Source organism: Alexandromys fortis, unplaced genomic scaffold, assembly GCF_014885135.2.
Source record: "Alexandromys fortis isolate MF-2015 unplaced genomic scaffold, M_Fortis_MF-2015_v1.1 scaffold_129, whole genome shotgun sequence".
Lineage (NCBI taxonomy): Eukaryota > Metazoa > Chordata > Mammalia > Rodentia > Cricetidae > Alexandromys > Alexandromys fortis.
The window spans coordinates 1,738,821-1,758,631 of record NW_026068022.1 but is presented as its reverse complement, the minus strand read 5'-3'; the positions used below and the strand labels follow the sequence as shown (position 1 = coordinate 1,758,631).

The 19,811-nt window shown below is 47.7% G+C and overlaps 1 protein-coding gene across 6 annotated transcripts in view; it reads right to left on the bottom strand.

Moving 5' to 3' along the window:
- Positions 1 to 87: 87 nt before the first annotated feature.
- The window catches only part of Irag1 (inositol 1,4,5-triphosphate receptor associated 1), a 112,107-nt gene continuing 92,383 nt past the window's right edge, over positions 88 to 19,811 (bottom strand). For 5 of the 6 annotated variants that reach the window (XM_050163385.1, XM_050163386.1, XM_050163387.1 and 2 more), the window contains 3 exons: positions 14,380 to 14,499; positions 13,096 to 13,227; positions 5,226 to 8,555 (listed from right to left, as the gene is read on the bottom strand). In XM_050163385.1, coding sequence (XP_050019342.1) covers positions 8,312 to 8,555; positions 13,096 to 13,227; positions 14,380 to 14,499 — 496 coding nt within the window. In that variant the 3' untranslated portion in view covers positions 5,226 to 8,311. Of the gene's footprint in view, positions 4,536 to 5,225; positions 8,556 to 13,095; positions 13,228 to 14,379; positions 14,500 to 19,811 lie in introns of those variants that run through there. The other variant, XR_007595574.1, reaches the window with a different exon arrangement.

Sequence of the window (19,811 nt, the reverse complement as noted above, 5' to 3'; positions counted from 1 at the left end):
GTCCGCTTCTAAGTAACAGCTGCTGGGATCGCCAAAGAGAACCAAAATGGGAGGAGAAATGTGTATAATCAGACCCTGTAAAATTAAATGAAGTGATTATCCATTGAACGCCAAAGGGCAGCAGCAGATGTGAAATGTGCAAGCCAGTGTCACTCCATGGTTATAAAACCAGGACTAAAAGTTCATAGGTCACCAGACCACAGGTTGCCATAGCTGGACTCGACGTCAAAGACAGAGCTTAATTCCGAGATCACTGGCTTTGATCGGAAGAAGATTTGACTTGTCTTCTAAATTCAACACTTGCAATTTAAATAGAGTGGAGGTTTTGAAAAGAGACAGCACAGAAATACAGTGCAGATACTGGGCTGAGGACAGTGTCCGGACCTGGGTTTAAATCTTACTAACACTAGCTAGACAGTGGTGGTGCACGCCTTTAACCCCGGAACTCAGGAAGCAGACCGGTCTCTGCGAGATGGAGACCAGCCTGGTCTACAGAACGAGTTCCAGGACAGGCTCCAAAGCTACACAGAGAAACCCTGTCTCAAAAACAAACAAACACTGACGAGGGAGGGGGACTTGATTGGGGGAGGGGGAGGGAAAGGGGAGGCGGCAGTGGAGAAGAGACAGAAATCTTTAATAAATAAATTAAAAAAGACTAATTACAAAAAAACAAACAAACAAAAAAATCTTACTAACACCAATAATCCATGTGTCCTTGAGCATGTTTTAAGAAGCACTTGAACTCCCTGGGCCCCAGTTTCATTGCCTGTCATAGGACAGAGCTGCATGAACTTAGAAATAATAGTGGTTCTATGGCACCAAATACTATACGGGTTATTCTTAAGAAATGTACAGGTGGGCTGGGTGGTGGCGCACACCTTTAATCTCAGCACCTTCAATCAGCAGAGGCAGGCAGATCTCTGCGTACAAGGCCAGCCTGGTCTACAGAGTGAGTTCTGGGACAGCCAGGATTACACCGAGAAACCTTGTCTCCAAAAAAGGTGAAGAAAGAAAGAAACATACAGGTAGGCAAGTATATTAGTCACTGTAGTCTAACTACTGCAACCAACAACTCCACAACTGGATGGCGCACTTGAAATATCCGTGGTATCGCAATGACTGACGGGTGCTGGCGGCAGTAATAGTGAGTGTGTACACTGAGGAATCCACGGCGTGATGTTTCCACAGACCTGTCTCCCGTGGCACTCCTGTCTTCTGATCTCTCTGCGTTCCCTTCCAGGATCTTCACAGTGAACCAGCAGATGTAGATAACGGTGCTAAAGATTGCTTTTGAGGCTAAGCCTGGAATAGATCACTCCTGTTCATAGTTGAGCAATCAGAACTTAGTCACATGTTCCCATCTAACCTGATTAAGGAGCTTTAATTCAAGTATGTACCCAAGAGTGAAAAAGAAAAATGACTTGGTGAACACGGGAAGGTCTGGGCTTGAGTGTCCCTGCCTGGCCACCCAGTATGGGGCTCACTATTTCCTCCTTCTGCAGAACACCATACTCTTCTCAACGGAGACCACCCAAGGTCCTACCCTGCAGAGTTCCTGATCTCAGAGATATGCCCTGTCTTAGCTATTTTTCAATTTCTATAGTAAATCACAACCAAGGCAAGTTCTAAAAGAAAGCATTTAATAGAGGCTTATTGTTTCAGACAGTAAGTCCATGACCATCATGGTGGGAGCATGGTGCTGGAGCAGTAGCTGAGAGCTTACATTCTGATCCATAGGCGTGAGGCAGAGAGAGCTAACTGAAATGGCTCGGGACTTGTGAAACCTCAAAGCTTGCCCCCATCGATACATCTCTTCTAACGAGGCTGTACCTTCTAGTCCTTCTCAAACAGTTGCACCAAACTGGGGACCAAGGACTCAAACAGATGAGCTTGTGGAGGCCATTCCCATTCCAGCCACTACATCCCTGGTATTCTGATCAGGTATACCAATGGCCATTTGTAGACTTGGACCCATGGGGACCACTCTCCAATGTACTGAGGAGGCAGGATCTGAGGATCTCAGTGAAAGTTTTTTCACTTGTCAAGGGGAAAGATGGACGTCATGGCCATCACGAGGCTAGAGCGGTTCAGGAATGCCAGAGAAATGGCGTAATGAAGATCACTGCTATGGACAGGATGCAGTTTGAGTGTCACTCGGGTTTCTGTTGTGGTTAAACGGTTGGTCTCCGGCGTGGTACCATATGAGGAAGAAGAAGCAGTTCCTTTGGGAGCTTTGGGGAGATGGTTGTTATGTAGGAAGGAAGCCTATACTGGCCATCCTTTTCAAGTGGGGAGTTTTATTGAGATAAAATGGGTGGGAGAAGGAAAGGAAGAGAGAAAGAGAGAAAGAGAAGGAGATGCAGAGAGAGAAAGGGGAAAAGGAAAAAGAGAGAAGTAGGCAGAGTTTCATGTTTAAAGAGACAGGGTACTGCCTTCCCTGCATGCAGGTGTGACACAGGACATACATGATGCACTCTGTCGGGCCCCCAAGGGACGGGGCCAGGTTCGTCTGGATGCTAACATTCTTCTATTCTTTATTTATTAAAAAAGGTCAGAAGTTAGGTGTGGCAGGTAGGGGAAATGAGGGTATTGAGTTCTCAAGACTACTTCCTGCTGATCTGGGGCATTGACCATCTTTGGGGGACCTGAGAAAGTTGGGGTGCTGGTCACATCCTAGGGTATCTGGTTGTTTTACTGCTGTCCAGGCTATGTGGAACTGTCTGGTGCCTCTTGAATCTGGCAAGATGCTGGCAGAGCAGAGAAAAAGATTAAGTTTAGGAAAAATATTTTCCTTAGGTTCTGATAATTGAGGAAGGGGATGTCAAGACCAGGGAAAGGTGGGGAGACTTAGGGTGCTTAGGAAGGAAGGGGTGCATCTGACCTGTTCGAGGTGAACCCAAGTTGACTTCCTGGAACTCACAAGAATTCTTTGAGTGTGTGAAAACATAAGTCTAGACACATTAGAAATATCAGTGTATTTGTGCCAGAAATGACTTTGATTAAAAGCATTAACAATCTTTCTTCTATCCAGAAAACTGTGACAGATGATCTTGCACAATGAAAGGCATCTTTGGGGGGGTCTATATTTAGAAAACAACCAAAGGGAATTTAAAACCTTGAGCTTGTAACTGTGATGATGGTGCTGGCACTCTGCCAGAGCTAGATTGATGGCTTATCAGAAATTTATTTAGTGTCAAGATTATCGGCACTTAAGCCTTTTCCCTCAGACCTTTATGTCTGGCATTTGCGCACCTTAAAACACATTCTTAGACCTAAAGCATCTCTGATCCTCACATCCCAAGCTCTGTACCGGGTCAGCTCCTGGCAGGACCTGTTCCTTTCCTTCATTATGGCATCATCTTAACATTCAGGAGAAATCTGTGCTGTGAGTTGTCTCTCAGCAGAGAGGTAAATTGTGTCTAGACCTTGTATTGGCTCCAGGAGAGTGAAGCCTGTGATCTGAACTTTACACAGAGAACTGAGAAGATGGCTGAAGCCTTGGTTCCTGCTGTCAAGCAAGCAAAGCTATTGGTCTTCAAACTGCATCAGAGTTCTGGAGAAGGATAAATTTTATCTGGATTAATGATTAAAAATGACAGAGACTTACTTAGACAGTGGCTACTTAGACAGCCACTCCAGGGTCCTCCGTGGTCGCTGAGGGCAGGTCTTAGGGCAACGTCGTCTTCCAGCTGGCAGAGGTAGGCCTGCAGGGCCCCGGAATAATCCCCAGGCGTCTGCAGAGGAAGGACTCGTGGGAGAGCTTTTCCTTCGTCTTAGGTAACCTGAAGCAGTTGGTTCCCCAGTGCCCTGTTGTCCACAGTGTGAGGAGGGTCTTTGCAGCAGTTGAGGTGAAAGATGGGTTTTCTCAGTGGCTAGCACTACCGCTTGTGAAGCAAGCTCTGGTTGGAGGTTCTTTTGTTCTCGTCTTTTTTAGAGGAGCCGACCTGTCTCTCGACTGAAGTAGCAGATGTTGTGATCCCAACAGACAGGTAGTTGGAAAGTGATCTATCAGTCCAGGTCAGGGTCTCTGCATGCCTCAGGCCACCCGCCCACAGGTGGAAAGGACCTTGGGGAAAGCCTGGCAGAGCTATAACACCAATGTATGATTATGTGCCAGAGGGACCTTGGTGGGTGCAGAGGCCTCACAGCGGGCGAAAGACTAATACACCATACAGACAGAGCTTACGTGGGAGGTTTTATTGAAATAAAGGGAGTTGGGGAATAAAAGGAAGAGAGAAGAGAGAGCAGGGAAAGAGAGACCTGCTTGCCTCTTCAGAAGAACAGCGGGAAGAGCTCTGCTTCTGGTTTTCTGACACATGGCCGCTCGCTCCAACGTCCACACCTGTCACTACCATTTGCCCTTCACTGGGAGCTCCTTGTCGGAAATGAGCTGGCAAAGGCACCATGAACTCCAGCATCATGAACCAAATGAACCTCTTCTGAAGCTGAACGTGGTGGGGACACGCCTACACTCACAGGGTGAAGGCAGGAGGATCACAAGTTCAAAGCCAGCCTGGACTACAAGTGAGAATCAACTTCAAAACAAACAAAAGAGAACCAAGGCTGAGGGTCAGTTGAGGTGACTCCTTAAGGCTAATGATCTTGTTCAGCCCCCAAGACCTACAGGGTAGAAGGAGAGAACTGATTCCTACAAGGAAAAACTAGATATTCTATCTGACAGTCCCATAAAATATAACACATAAACGAACAAGAGTCATATCTCATATCCAAAAGCTGGAGGATGGCCATTGTTAATTTTATCAAAGCTAGAATCATTTAGGTCCTAGATTCTAGGAGATGAGCTTCTGAGTATGCCTATAGTAGGTGACTGGGCTAATTGTGGTGGGAAGGCCTGCCCACCGTGGGGGGCACCATTCCCTAGAAGGGATCCTGGATTATATGAGAAGGAGAAAGTGAGCGGAGCACATTCACCACTCTGGTTCCTGGCTGAGCCACAGGTGACCAGCTGCCTCTAGCTCCTGCTGCCAAGAATTCCCCACCATAACAGGCTGTACCCTTAACTGTGAGCCAAAGCAAACCCTTCCTCCATGAGATTGTTTTTGCCAGGGTATTTTAGCAACGGTAAAAATCACAGACATCTTTGGAGAGAGATCCCATCTTTACAGATTAGACCCTGATTCTCCAGTTCTCTGGGGATCTAATCCAGCACTGGAGAAAGATTAGGCTTCGGCTCCACATAACAAAGAGGCATCTGACTTCTGCCAAAGGTTTGGAAATGTGCGTTTATTTTCAAACTCAGCTACGTGACATTCTAAGTTCAGCACTAGCACACCTACCTGTGTGGGGCTTAACGTGAAGGACTGACAGCCGGTGACATAGGTCCAGCGTCCCCCTTGCTGTTCCCTCTTCCAGGCTGTGCAAAGGAGACAGACTTCACGGTGGCTAGAAAGTGAAGGTCCTTTAGGAAGTGACATCAGTGGTGCCACAAACACATTCCTCTTCAGCAGAAGGCTGGCAACCAGACGCTGGAAGCTAAGCAGAAATGTCCTGTTTCAGAGGCATCTTGAATGGAAACTTTTATTTCATTTTGCTGTGATGTCAGGAAACACAAGGCTGGCTTCTGTGTCACTGGCCGTGTGTGGCAGCAGCTGTACCTGCTTTAAGTTATCCCCCGTTTTCTTGAAAAGGTGGCCCAGCGAGGGTGTTTTCAGCCACGCTGTTCTAAGTATGGCTATGCTCTTTGGAGATGTTCTTTTCCTCAGCTGTCCTCACAGCTGGAGTAGTATGGTTGCTGATCTAGGCCCCAGGCTCCTGCAGGCTTCAGAGGCCAGCGATGATGCTGAGGCAATTTGCAGATGCTCCCCTTGACTCTGTCTCACCTAGAACAGGGTGGGAATTCGTGGCCCAAAGGACGAAGGGCTCATTCAAGTTGGACCTTCTTTTGGTGTGGGGGTGGACTGAGACTAGACATTGACCCCCTAGAGTCCTAACAGCTGCTCTCTCTGCGTTTTGTCTACACCCTGTCTTTGGCTACACAGTGCTTAGTAACTAAATCTCCTTTGGCTGTATTTGTTCCTATGGAAGACACCAGGTAAACATCTACCTATGCCTGCAAAATCCCACTGCCTTGCTCTGAATCTCATTACCTTTAATGGCACATCCAGGTTCCTCACTCTGCCATTTCCATCCACCGCAAAGGACGTCCCTTCAAAACCAGCATTTTAAAGGGAAGCCTAGTCGGGGTTGGTTAGGGGGCATGTCTGTCTAAAAGGAGTGATTGCATGGAATCTTGTACTTGAACTCGGGAAAAGGGATTGCTGTGTCTGGTTCCATTCTTGTTCTCTCAGAGTAAACAGAGAAAGATAAAAACAAGCTGAGATTAGGAATCAATCATGACAGGTTTCTCATGGAGACAGGAAGGTCCTGAGGGTTATGGTATTGGGAAACCTCATGTTCTAGGTTGCTCTCCGACTTCAATGCTCACTTGTTCTTTCAACCAACATTGAATGACTCTCTCCAAAGTGTTTGCCATGTTAGGTACCTACCCAAGAGATGGTAAGGCATAGTATTTGAGGAAAAACGTCCAGGGAGGCAGATGTATAAATAAGCTAGACCGTAGATATAGGTCAAGGGTTGAAATTTCACCAGTGCCGGAAGCACTAAGTGGGATGCCCCCAGGATGCTGGGCATGGTGAGAACGTGGAAGGCAGTCACTGAGGCCTTTATGGAGGGGTAGTGTTTGTGACTGGTCCTTAGGAGTGGCGAAAAGAGGACAAGGGCAGGAGAGATGCTCATGAGTTGACCTACAGCTGGAGAAGCAATTTCATTTGGGAACCATGGCAGGTTTGAAGCAGAAGGGCCAGCTGGGGCAGGGGTGGGATCAGGCTGGAAGGTGCCTAGCTGAGAGACCATAGGAGAAGGGTCAGGGGTACAGCCCTGGAGCCAGACCACTCTAGTTTGAATGACTTACTTACTAGCTATATATGCTTGACGAGTTGTATCAGTGTGTGTGTGTGTATGTATGCATGTATGTGTATGTGTGCGTGTATGTGTGTGTGTATGTTTGTGTGTATGTGTGTATTCTTGTATTGTTTATGCTGCTGTTTCCATTTTTGAACAGAGAAAAAGAAACCCCCATTTCAGATTTTGTTTTTCCTGAGGACTAAATGAATTGCTACCTATATAACACTGAGACAGTTTTGACTCACAATAAAGGTCTACAGGAGTGTTAGCAACAAAAACAATGAAAAGCAACCACCACAGAAGACCTATCTCTAACTGATGAGAGCTGAATGAGGGTAACAGCTGAACAGTGGGAGAGACGCGTGCTGGAGGTGAGGTGCGCTCCTTCAGTTTGATGCTGAGCGGGTCTTCCAAAGGACACATTTGGGCAGGAAACACCATGAGAACGGCAGCCCTGAGGTGCAAGGTAGAGTGAGAGTCTGGAGTGGAAGGCACACCTTTTCTTACCCAAGGGGTGGGTTAGCTATGTAGGATCACTTTCAAAGGCACTGCACAACCAGGGAACAGACCATGCAGAAGAGCAGCTCCAAACTGGTACTGGACGTGCAATGCAGACGTGATTTCTTAGGGCTTTCAAACATCTTCAGAGTGTGTGGAGGGCTCCCTGTATTGATGCCTGGTGACTACTGTTCCATACCCAGTGAAAACCAATTGCTTGGCACAACATGGCTGCCACTGAGCAGAGCGCACTTCCAGAGAGTGGGTGTCTGTGCACAAACATGTTGTGTGTACAGTCCGGATGCATAAAGATACGTTATATATGAACTCACATCTTCCTGCTTCCTTTCGAGCATGGGGCTACTTTTAGCCTGTGTACTTTTCTGAGGAAGCTTTTCCCACGCTCTGACAAGAAATGGTGATTCTGAAGGAGAGAGAGAAGGCTAAAGAGTGGCGTGGCGAATGAAGTGGGAAGATATCCACACTGTGACTCCAAGTCCCAGGTCTGACCCTGATGGACTCTTCCTGATTCTGAAACATAGGGAGGAAAAGAGAGAGCAGGCTTCTCGCTGTCCCCTGAATGAAGGGCCTTCAGTTCTCCCAGCCCTCTGGCTTGGGGGCAGGGCTCTTCCCTTGTGTCAGAGTCCTTTGTGAAGGTCACTTTTTGTCCACCAGATGCTTTCCCAGAGAAGTTTTGCTGATCCCTTCAAACCATCAGCTTATGGTATGTGAGTAGCTTCCACAGAGGTGACGAGGGGGAAGAGAAAGCCTCCTTGTTCCCCGATGGGATGGGTGGCCACATGGCACACCTGGGCCTGGCACACTGTCCGCGGGGGCAGGGTGTGGGGTGAATGCTCTAGAGGAGGGTATGGCTAAGGAGTCTGAGGCCCTACTGCTCCGCTGGCTGCTCTTGCTGGAGTCCTGAGCTCCACCACGAGTCCCGCTGGGCCGCGGAGCAGGTGGATCTCCCAGGGGGCCCCTCGGTCTGCTCTGTACACGAGTTATAGGAGTTGTAGAGCCCGAGCACAATACTCAAGACCAGCATCACTGCGGCCATCATCCAGATCACTTGCCAGTGTTGACACAATTTGGGATACATGACTTGTAGGAAATGGACCAGTTCTTCAAGTTTGCTGTCAAGGGAATAGAGAGATTAGTATATTGAGCACATATCTGATGCCCAGACCCATACTTTCCTGTCTGGGGATACCTTCTATGCTGTCTAAGGCAGAGGTTCTTAAGCTCTGCTACTCAGAGAATCACCTGGCAGCTCGTATCCAAAATATTCCTGGTCTTCTGAATGAGAATCCCAGTAATGACCTAAGAATCCCCGGGTAGGTCTGGTGCCACTGGTCCATACTCTGAGAGGCTCATGCTGATGTCTGTCAACTTCATTATGCCCATCCTCCACTTCGTCCCTCCTTCTCTTCCCCACTCTCTCCAAACTGTTCTCTCCATGTCTTCCTCTTTGTCTGCATCTGTCTCCTCTACTTTAATCACATTCCCCCTTGCTTGTTTCCCAACTTCCTCTCAGCCCATGCTCTGTCTTTTCAGTTTAGTAAAGGGACATTTGATCGGAGTCCCATCCTAGAGGTTTCCGGAGGTGTCCTGTGCATTTAACGCAAGCTATGCTTTTCTCCTGTGTCCAATTCCAACTCAGCGACCTGCAAAGCAAGATGACTGAGGGTTACTACACCACAGAGGTGGGGAGAGTCACCGAGGGCTTCCTGTAGGCTGCATGTCTCACAAACACGCTGGGATGCTCAGGCCCCTGGCTCAGGATGGAAACTTGAACAGGGAACTGGTGGGAAGTAGATGGCTTGCCATGGGGCGAAATCCTCAGCAAATGCCCTCCTAAGAAAGGGACCAGGTCCTTGAAGTGCTTGCCTTGGGTGCCATGGCCACAGGGACAGCAGTTAGTTTCATGTCCGTGCGGGAACCCCAGCAGCAATTTCAGCTGTACACAGCTTAGCACACTTCTTCCAAGAAACCACTGGCTATTTATGTGACTGCTGGGAAGGACAGATGTGAAGTGCAAGCCTCCTTCCTTCCAGCCCTATTCATCTTGAGATCCTACTGGGATATAATTGGAATCCAAAATAGAGCCATTTTTTGAGCTATACTCTTGTGCTTCAAAACAGGCTGCTGGTGTGGTGAGAAGGCCACTCCAAATCCACACTTTCAGATTTACTTTCTAGTTACACTTATGGAGGGGGGAGTATGCCCACCAGTGTGCATGTGTCTGTGGCGGCCAGAGGTATCAGGTGCCCTGGAGCTGGATTTATAGGAGGTTGTGAATTTAGGTCCTCTATAAAAGTGGCATCTTTCCAGCCCCTACATCCATCCTCAGTCTACAAAAGAGGTGGTCAAGATCTGGGTACACGATCCCTACGTGGTCACCTGGTTTTCGGCCTATAAGAGAAACTGGAAGCAAAATTAAGCTAGAAATAGAATTCCTTTGGGTCAAGGTTTGATGCTAGCCCTTCTGTTTTCGAAGTAGTGTTGGACCTGCTTAACTATCGTTCACACCCATAGAGTACGTCTGAGCCCGTGGTGAGAGAAAAGAGCCCATTTTACAGGACATAGTGTGAATCTCAGCTGTGTTACATAATAATGCCACGGACCATGTTAAGAAGGTGCTGGGTTGCTCTGCCCGAAGTTCTTCCAGAGATTGGTATTTATAATAGATGGCTTCATTGCATATAAAAGAAGAAGAAATTTAGAGGACTTAGAGTTCAATGCTGAGACCCAAATAAGGGGCTAGTTGCTGGCCTTACTTAGGTAACATTTTTTAACTTATTTTTTTGTTTTGTTTTGTTTTGGGGTTACTTTTTGTTTATTTAATTTGTATGTATGAGTGTTTTGCCTGAACGTATATATGTGTACATATATATACATACATATATATATGTTTCCGTGTGCATGTGTGCATGCCTGGTTTCCATAAAGGTCAGAGGAAGGCATCAGATCCCCTGGAAATGGAGTTAGAATATTTGTGAGCTATGAAGTGTATGCTGGGAACTAAATCCAGATCCTCTGTAGGAGCAACAAGTTCTCTAAATTACCGGGTCATCTCTCTAGCCCCAGTGTTTTCTAAAATGTATGAAACAAGACATAAAATCCACTCTCTGTGGTGTGTGTGTGTGCACATCTGTGTGTGTGTAAACACGAGTGTGAGTGCACCTGTGTGCACATGTGCAAGTGTATACACCCATGGCTGCACATGAAGACAGAAAGAGGGCATTGGATGCTCCCCTCTATCCCCTTCTTCTAGGCTTTTGAGCAGGGGTCCCTCCTTGAACCTGGAGCTAATGCTGGTAGTTTGCTAGAAGCCAGCAAGCTGCTGCGATCCTCTTGTCTCTGCCTTTCCAGGAGCTGGGGTTACGAAGTGCTCACTTGGATGTGAGTGCTGGGATCCAAACTATGTGAGTGCTGGGATCCAAACTCCAGTCTTTGTGGTTGTGTGCCAAGTGTTCTTAGTAACTAAACCATTTTTCCAGCCCATGGAACTTCTGATAACTTCAGACTTTGTTTGCTAGTGAGGCGCCAACATTCCACAGGGGACTCCTGTTCAAGTGAAGTCTCCTGCTGGCAACTCTGGTCCTCAGGGACTCCATAGTAGGCTGACTATCATCTGGCACTAAGCATGACAGCTCTTGGGACAAGTCTGGCTGGGGTTATGGGGGAGAGAGGAACTTTCTGACAGTGGACATGCAGTTTATATGATAAATGTCCTGAGAAGATGGGCTGAGCCTAAAAAAGTGAAGTTGTACCCCTGTGCTGAAGGCTGAGGACCCTCTGGAGGGTACTACTCAGGTTGGTGTCAGTCACTGGAGGATGCTATTGCCTCAGAACCTAAAGCAGCTGTAATCAGGCGTGAAGGATGGGGGTCCCACTGGGGCCTCTAAAGGCTCAGGTGCTGCAAGTGTCCAGTGTCCAGAATTGCTCACAAGAGGGGCAGAAAAGGACCCAGGCAAAACCTTGCTTCCCCCCGGCTTTCATGAGACAGGAGGGAGCTGCCAAGTGCCAGAGATGGTTAGCTAGATAAGGCTTTGTAAGCCAGACTGTTTATAGTCATGTGCTTGCTCTGTTTATTTCTCTTTTGTTCTCTTGCTGTGTGTGGAAGTGTTAGAAATTCTAGCCTGACTTAGATGAATTCAAGGTGCCAAAGGAAGGGCTTTTGTGCAGGCTTGGACTTGGCAAAGGCACCCTGCTGGTCTGAAAATTAAATGCAGATGACCCCCAAGAGGGAGGTGAGATGTAAGGAGGACCGGATGCAGGTGCTTGGAGTCAGGGTTGTGCTTCCATGATTAAACTTGAGGCTCTTTCACCAGAGAGGGCATGTTTCCCTGAAGGAAGCATTTTCCCTGGCATGCTAAGAAAGCTCTTCCCTTGGCAATGGGGTTGATCCAGGCAGGCTAAGCCCCCTCCTGCTGGTTGCTTCTTTTACCACTGGGCCATGTTGATGGCATCTAAGGCTTAGAAATATAATTACCATCTTTCTAATCTTCACTTACTACCTATTCATTACATGTGAGTAGGTTCTGGAGCTTGCCAGCAGGAGACTCAGTTACAGACACCGCGTCTGGGATCAGTAGCAGGTGGTCATACAGCTAATGGTGTTGTCTGGAAATGTTCTGAACCCCAGGATAGTTGAGGGTATCTAAAAGAAAATTTTGGTGAAGTATTCCAAGTATAACTACAATTGAGGGGGGAAAAAACAAAACAAAGCAAAAAACAAGACTTATAATTTTGATGTACTAATAGAGATAGTCGGGTATAATACATGAAGTTGGGGCTTTTTTGAAAATCTAGGGTGTTGCTCAGTCCTTATATTGACAAAGCAGTGCACGCCTCTTCTGAGGAATAGTTGATTCTGTCCTTAAACACATTCCTGTGTGGGATAGGGTTGTGACCTTATTACACAGAATACCCTGCAATGAGACAAGGCTATGTCTATCGTCCTTGGTCTGGAAAAGCATCTCAGGAGAAGGGTGCTTGTCTGCCATTTGCAAGGTCCTGGGTTCCATCCCTAGTGCCAGTTTTGTTTGGTTTTTAATTTACTGTTCTGTGTGGTAAAGTGAGACCTTCGGCTATAGTGGGCCAAGTCATAGGATACAGACTTTCTGTGTTCCTTCTCCTCTTCCACTCATTAGAAGAAGAGAGCTTGAAACACAAAAGACTTTGTTTCCAACCTGAAGTGAAGACACCAGGCAAATGACCAAGCGTTTGGTCATCATAGCAGGGGCCTATTAGAGACTGACCTTGGCCGCTGAGCTAAGTTTGTTCCCTGCCTTCCATGTTCCTTCTGCTTCCCTCTGCTGTTGTTGGCTTCATCCAAGCCCCTCTCTAGGAACTCAGGCCAGCCCCTTCAATCTGAACTCTTCTATGGTGGTGGCTGTGGAATGGGCTGACCACAGCTTGACTGGGAGTCCACCAAAAGTCCTTTTCCCTTTCTCGGCTCCTAAGAGCTATTAGTGGCTTTCTGCCGTGCCCAAAACTACCTCTGATGCCTCAGCTTTTGTAATGTGCCATTTCTAACTTAATTTTCTGGAGTCAGTGCCTTGTTGAATTCTGTTGGCCATCAGACCTACTGCCATCCAGGAAGGTTCTGTGCGATTCAACAGGTAAATGACCTAAAACCCATTTGGTATCCAAGTGTAGGTTTCCAACCTGCTTCTCTGCTCCTTCTCTTCTTCCTCAGTTTCTTCTACCTCCGCTGGTTCCTCGGGACTCTCTGTCTTCTGCTCTTCCTCCTCCTTCAGGTCTTGAAGTTCTTCTGTCTTCTTTACCCCTTCCTGATATCTGGAGGGCCAAAGGGAACAGCTGAGTCAGGGAGGACCAGACATGGGGCATTCTTGCCCCAGACCCGGGGGAGAGGACTCAAGAACTTCCAGTCATTGCGCACTTCCTATGACTCCATTCAACAGGAAAAAGCTGGGAAACTCTGCTGAGCCCCAACACTGCTCATGTCAGGACCATTTCCCTCACTCCTCAGCCATCCTTCCTGTTTATGTGACAGGGGGACAAACTGACTGAGGAAATGTGGGACAAGATCTGCTGCTGGTCACCATCCTACAGAACATTCCCCAGAGATAAGATTGCATTTTCCGTGGAACCTAGGAGCTTCGGCTTTAGGGAGAACCTCATCTCAGGGTGCCCGGGTGTTTTTCAGAAATGTCAGGCCTTGACATAGGGAGGTACCCAGAAAACATTCACAAAACCAGTGGATGGACTTTGCTTCAGTGTTTTCTGAGAAGACCCGCCTGTAAAAGCCCCCCATGATTTCTCTCGGGATCAATATTCCCCTGAACATATCTGCTCACTTGTCTGACAGCCAGGTGGCTAACTTTATTAGTTTGGCTGAGATGACCCCACCCACCACTGAGTGACTGCCACACAGATACCACGGGGTTCTGTGCCCATGGTCAGCTGAACCTCCCTCAGGAGTCATGGGGCGCCAGGCCAGGTTAAAGGTGAGTCTCTATCTTGAGTCCTGGGCCTTTGGCCCTGCTCAGTGTTCTCTCCCAGTGGCTGGGAGCTGGCACTGGTTGCTAATGCAGCTCATTTAGAGATAGGCAGGGGTGGAAACGGCGGCGGGCAAGGGCAGGAGGAGGAGCTCTGACTTATAGGGAACAGCAGGGCAATTGCAGGCAGCACAGCTGAAGGTGCCCCTGGGCACTGCTGGCAGCAACATGACAACTCTGCACCAAGAGGAACCTAGCCCAGGCCCCTCATGTGTAGACATTTCTAGGCAGTGGCAGCATGCCTGAAAAAGAGAGGAGTCTAGCTGAAGCCGGCCATTGTCTAAGCACATCCTGTGTCTTGCTTTCTTGACTCAAAGAGGCTTTCGGCCCATTGACTGCTTCCCCAAAACTCCTCAGAAGCAAGCCAGGGTGTGGGAAGCTCACTTCTGAGACCTGCCAGGTGCCTTCGGGGTGGCGAGGTCTGACTCACACTTTGCTGTAGACTTCTTCCTCTGCCCTGGCCTTGGTCTCCTGGCTCACGTCCTCCGGGCAGCTCGGGAGCAAGGCGGGGGCACAAGCTTCACAGTCGGCCTCTGCATTTGTCTTTCCACTAGCGAGGGGAGGGGAAGCACAGGGCGTCACTGCAGGGAGAGACTGAACATCTGAAGACAAAACCCTATCTTTGTCCTGGTTCCCGATTCAAAGAGGAAGCTCGGGCTCTTTCACGGGCTTTCAGGTTTTAAAACATCTACCTTGAGACAAGATTTTATAAAGACGCATTCCATGAATCTTCCCCAGACCACTGAGGAGGCAGACACTACACCAGCTCCCTTTGCTGGATATCCCCAAATCCAACTTTATTCTTATTTCAGAAGGTGCTGAGTAGAAAGGCAAGTGTCACAGGCAACAGGACACTGCCACAAGGAGGCAGACTGAAGTACCCTAGATCCTTTCTTTCTGTAGTCAGTGTGTGTCTGTGACTTTCAACTGTTCCTTCAACTGTGCATTGAGTATGATAACGCTACAGGCACAAGGCAATGTGGAATTGGAAAGAGGAAAAGATGGCCCCCATTTTCACCAATGTAGAGTTTTGCAGAAGGAAAAAGTAATCATATTAATTATGAATTATAATATTTATGAAAGAAACCATTCGGTGACAGAAAATGAAAAAGAGAGAGTGTGTTTAGAGTGGATGGTCAAAAAAGGCCTCTCTGAGGTGTTGATATTAAAGCCCCAGTGTCAAAGATGAGCTATGTATGGAAAGACAGCTGAGGCAGAGGACGGAGGCTAGAAAGACTTTGGGACGCAATGGGTGCTGTAAACCTGAGCTGCTGGGAACAATCAATATGACAGGAGCGAAGTTTGGAGCAGAATAAACTGCCATGCATATGAGGTGTCCGAGAAGAAATGCTGAAGACAGTTGGAGATGTCCAAGGGAGGCAGAGACAACCACTTGATATCAATATAAAGAATATAAAGAATGGATGATGGCCTAAAAAAAAAGCATGAGGAAAGAAGAGCAGAGATCTCAGGACAACTCCCCGTTATTGTCAAGCTCTTCTCAGGAGGAGGAGGAGAAAAGAAGGAGGAAGAGGCTAAAAAGACAGAAATAACGCTAGAGTCAGGGAGAGAAGGCTCACTGTGCTTCTCCGTGTCTTCCGAAAGTCTGGGTCCCTGGTGGGGTCTGATGATGCAAGGGTCACATGGAGCCTTGAGGTAATAAGGAAAGGGAAAGGAGAAAGGTACAGCCACCATTGGGCTGGGAAGGGGAGTAGTGAGTGCATTGACAGGATGGCTCAGCTGAACAAATGGGTCAAGGGTGCAAGCCTATTCAAAAACAGGTAGAAAGGGCCTGGCGGAGAGAGTGAGAGAAGATGGCCAAGGGACAGTACCTTTGACCAAAGGACCCAGAGGGGATGAGAGAAGATAGCCAAAGGGACAGCACCTTTGACTGAAGGAACCAAGACCTTCAAAAGGCAACAGAAACCTCTCCTTAACTGGACAAAGAGCAGCAGAGGAGGGCAGTGGAATGGGGTCCCGATGAACAGAGGCGAGCTGCCTCCTATCCCAATGGTGAAGCTGAAACGCTAAGGCCAGGTCTTTTGCAGAGAATGAGAGCAGAGGGTCTGAGAAGGCCACAAAACAGCAGCAAGTACAAGCATTGTGTGGCAAAGTAGGAAAACAGGCACAGTAGCAAACCACCTCAGGATGAGTGGGCACACTTGGAGCCCCTCTAAAGCATGAGTAGGATCACAAGTTCAGAGGAAGCAACCTAATAACCTAATAGGATAGATTCTGCAGCCATCTTGGTGCCCCTAACCTGACTAGAAGCAATGGCGTCATGGAGGAGCCCAGAAACAAGACCACATTGCAAGCTAAGCCTCCTAGCAGGAAGCTAAGGGGTCACGGCTGCTTTCCCTCAGGCAGAGGGAAATCTTCAGCTTGCTCCCTACTCTTGGTGTCAACTTCCTATCTCTTAGCTTTCCCTCAGACCTTGAAAATATATGTTTCGTTAGGCTAAAAACCAAATCCCATCACGAACAAGAAAGATAACGCTCTAAAAATACCAGCTATTCATAACAGTCCTCAGCCTGCAAACTATACTCTCCACTCCCTTCCCTGTGACCTCAGCCTAGTGTGCAGTTTCCTATTTGTTCAGTGACTGGGGCAAGCGGAGAAAAACATAGCTAGAGTCAGGGGTGGGGCCGGCCCTTATCACACTAAGCATATTTATACATTAGAAGTGAAATATGGTCACCGCGCCTTTAGTTTTTTTTTTTTTTTTCTCCATAGCTGCCCACATTAGAGGGTCCTTAAAGCTAAACAAATATGAAGAGAATGTGTCTGAGACAGACCTGGTTCAAACTCCAGCACCCCAGGCTCAGAGACCTTAAATCCCATCCTGAGGCTGTGAAATCTTGTAACCCTCTTGCCTGGCAGGAATGAGGATATTCTAATAGAAAAGACACATGTGGCCTCCCCTTGGCTATCAGACTGTTGGAACATTGTACCCCAAGAAATTGAAATCCCCTCGGGGATCTCATGCTGCTAGAGGCCTAGGCCAGCCAGAGGGGAAATTCGTCTGCCCCGCAAAAGACTTGCAACTTGCCAGATTACCCTGCAGGACAGAAGTGAAGCTGAGACTCTGGTGGGCCAGTGATGGGAGGGACCACACCTTGACCAGACTGTCCAGTTATGCTCATCTCTGGCCTTCTACCTAAACCCAGGCCTCCTGTTGGGACTGAAGATACATTGGGCAGAGGGTCACTGGATCTCTGTTCTTCTTCCCAATATAACTGTATTGAATAAATCCTTTTAGATTTTCTTCTACTAATTTGGCCCCTTTCATTGGCTGATTGGGTTCTGACCTTAACTGCAGTAATAATTGGTCTGTGGGAGGGCTGTCTACTGTCCTTGCAAGGCGTTCCTTCCTCTCAAGTGGATCTGTCATCTCCCTCTGTACAAAGGCAGAATGCCTTTCCACCGACCTATCCCACCCTCTGATCATGATCACGGAGAGGGCTGTCTGGAAAGGTCTGGAAGGTGCCTGGTGCAGATTAGAGTGCTTCCATTACTCCAGCTTCACAGTGACTTGTCTAATCCTGCACAAGAAGTTAGTGAAATGAACAGATCCTATCTGTAAATGAGAATTTCCTGAGAGCCTAGAATTAGGCTTGGTCTAAGAGAATCTGCATTCATCTCTGTAAACAAGAGCTGGACACAATCTGTGCCTGTGTCAGGGATCACTGTGTGGACTGTGGCATCTGTCCTCAGCCTGGAATCCTGTGCCTTCTTTCTGAGCGAGCCATTAAACCGTAACTGTGTTTATCACTGTGCCCAGCTCCCAGTCACATGGTGTCTGTTTGCCCAAAGTAAACTGTTGGCCACGCTGGATATCAGTTTATTGGTGAGCAGTATTTGAAAGTGACTTCAATCTTTTCCAAAGGGCAGATCTTGCCTCTTGAACTCAGCAATGTTGCTAAATCATCCCAATTCAGTGACTTCTTTTGATAAGCCCATTCCAGAGAACGTGAGCTATAGAACCTTCCTTGCTTCCTTGCACCCAGTCCCAGATTCTTGGATGATAATTATCCTGGGGTAAAGTTTTCTCTAGAATACAATCGATAAGGGGGATAGATTATTTGCTGTGCAAATTCAATGACCCTGGCTGCTTCAAAAGCACAGAAGAGAATGATTTTTAAACCAATAGCTAGCACTGCACTGTGACATGCCTGCATCATGGCTTTATCATAAAAATAACCCACTAACACCCCCACGCCCCAGCCTTGCTGATTCCTTTGTGAGTGGCTCTGCATACACCCTCTCATCCCCTGCTCTGTCCCACTCTCCATGGCCATCTGATCACCGGGTTCTCCCCCAGAGAGTCCTCTTTTCCTCCCTTCCTCTGTAGCTCCTCTGATGTCCTCTGTTCTATTAAGAGGTTAAGAGCCTGAGCCAGGCCATCTTCCAGCTGTCTAAGCTCAGGGAGCATATCTCTGGGTATCATTTTCCTCATCAATAAGACAGAGATGTTAATCATGTATCTACCTATGAGGTCCTTGGCAGGGCTGATATGGAATGGACAGCAAGCAAGGGGAAAGGCACCTGGCACGCAAGGAATGTGTTTTGACTGAGAACAAGAATCGTCATCACCACCACCACAGTCATCATCTTTCTTTGAATTCCCCCACTACCTTGGGATGCCCTTAACCTCCCATTCAACTCGTTGATGATAAAACCTCTAGGCTTCACTTTAAAAGCAGATTTCTAGGTGGAAACATTTTTTGAGCCCCACCTCATCTTACACCCACACGAGGTTAGGGGCACATTTTCTCATGTGTTGGTCCCTTAGCAACGTGCACTTCCTTCTGACAACATTCATCGCACTGTGGAAAAATAGGCTGCTTCCTGTCTGATTTTCCCACTAGACTAGTACTCCTTGAGAAACTGACCCTGAAAGCATTTGTCAAAAGAAGGAAAGAATAAAAGGCCACGGACACACAGCTCTCCCTATGTGTGTAAGGATAACTAAAAACCATTCTCTAATATACATTTAAATCTATAGATCTCTGGACCTTTGCTGAGTTGAAGAGCGGTTTGTTATGAAATGACCTACAAGAGCAAGACTCTTGGCTCGCTCTAAGCTCACAGGGGACAGACAGTATAGTCAGCTGCTCTGTACTATGGACTGGCCAGAGGCTACGTGGCTGTGCTGTCGCATGCCTAGCCATTCCCCTCCCTTGTCTGGACACTCAGGAAATGGGATCATTTAACATGAAGCTCAATGCAAAAACGATTTCTCTTCAACAACGTGACTAGGCTAACTGGAGTTGGTGCATCTGGATACAAGTAGAGAGGACATGGGTTCACTTTCACCTGCACACTGTTCCACTATTGGCCACTTGGGGATCTATGACGCTTCCAGGTCTGTGCATTTGGAGGAAAAAAATCAACGAATATCTTTTCTGACTCTACAAGAAAGAGCTGCTACTGTGTGGTCTCTCTGGTGTTTCTCCTTCCTTTAGACCTCCCTCCCCTCTTTACAGCCATATTTCTTTGGATATGTTTCCAGTAGGTGAGTCAACCACAGCAACCACATGGCCAATGACAATTTCAAGCTAGCCTGGGGATGGATGGAGGGAGACTACAAACTCATCCTGGTATCCTGTGGCTTGACTCTGAGTCTCACTTTGGCCTTTTAGCTCCTGATTTTAAACCCGTGAAAGGTGTTACCATCCCTGACCCTCACTCACTGACACAGAGATTTGGGGCTGCCTGTCAGATTCTCTTATAGAGCAAATCTCCAGTTCTTAACAGTCCCCAGTGCCTTGGATTGGAGTGCTCAGCTGACCTGAACATTAGTTCTAAGAGCGTCTACCAAGGAGAGCATGGACCTAGATCTTCTGCCTTGGCTGGGTCTGT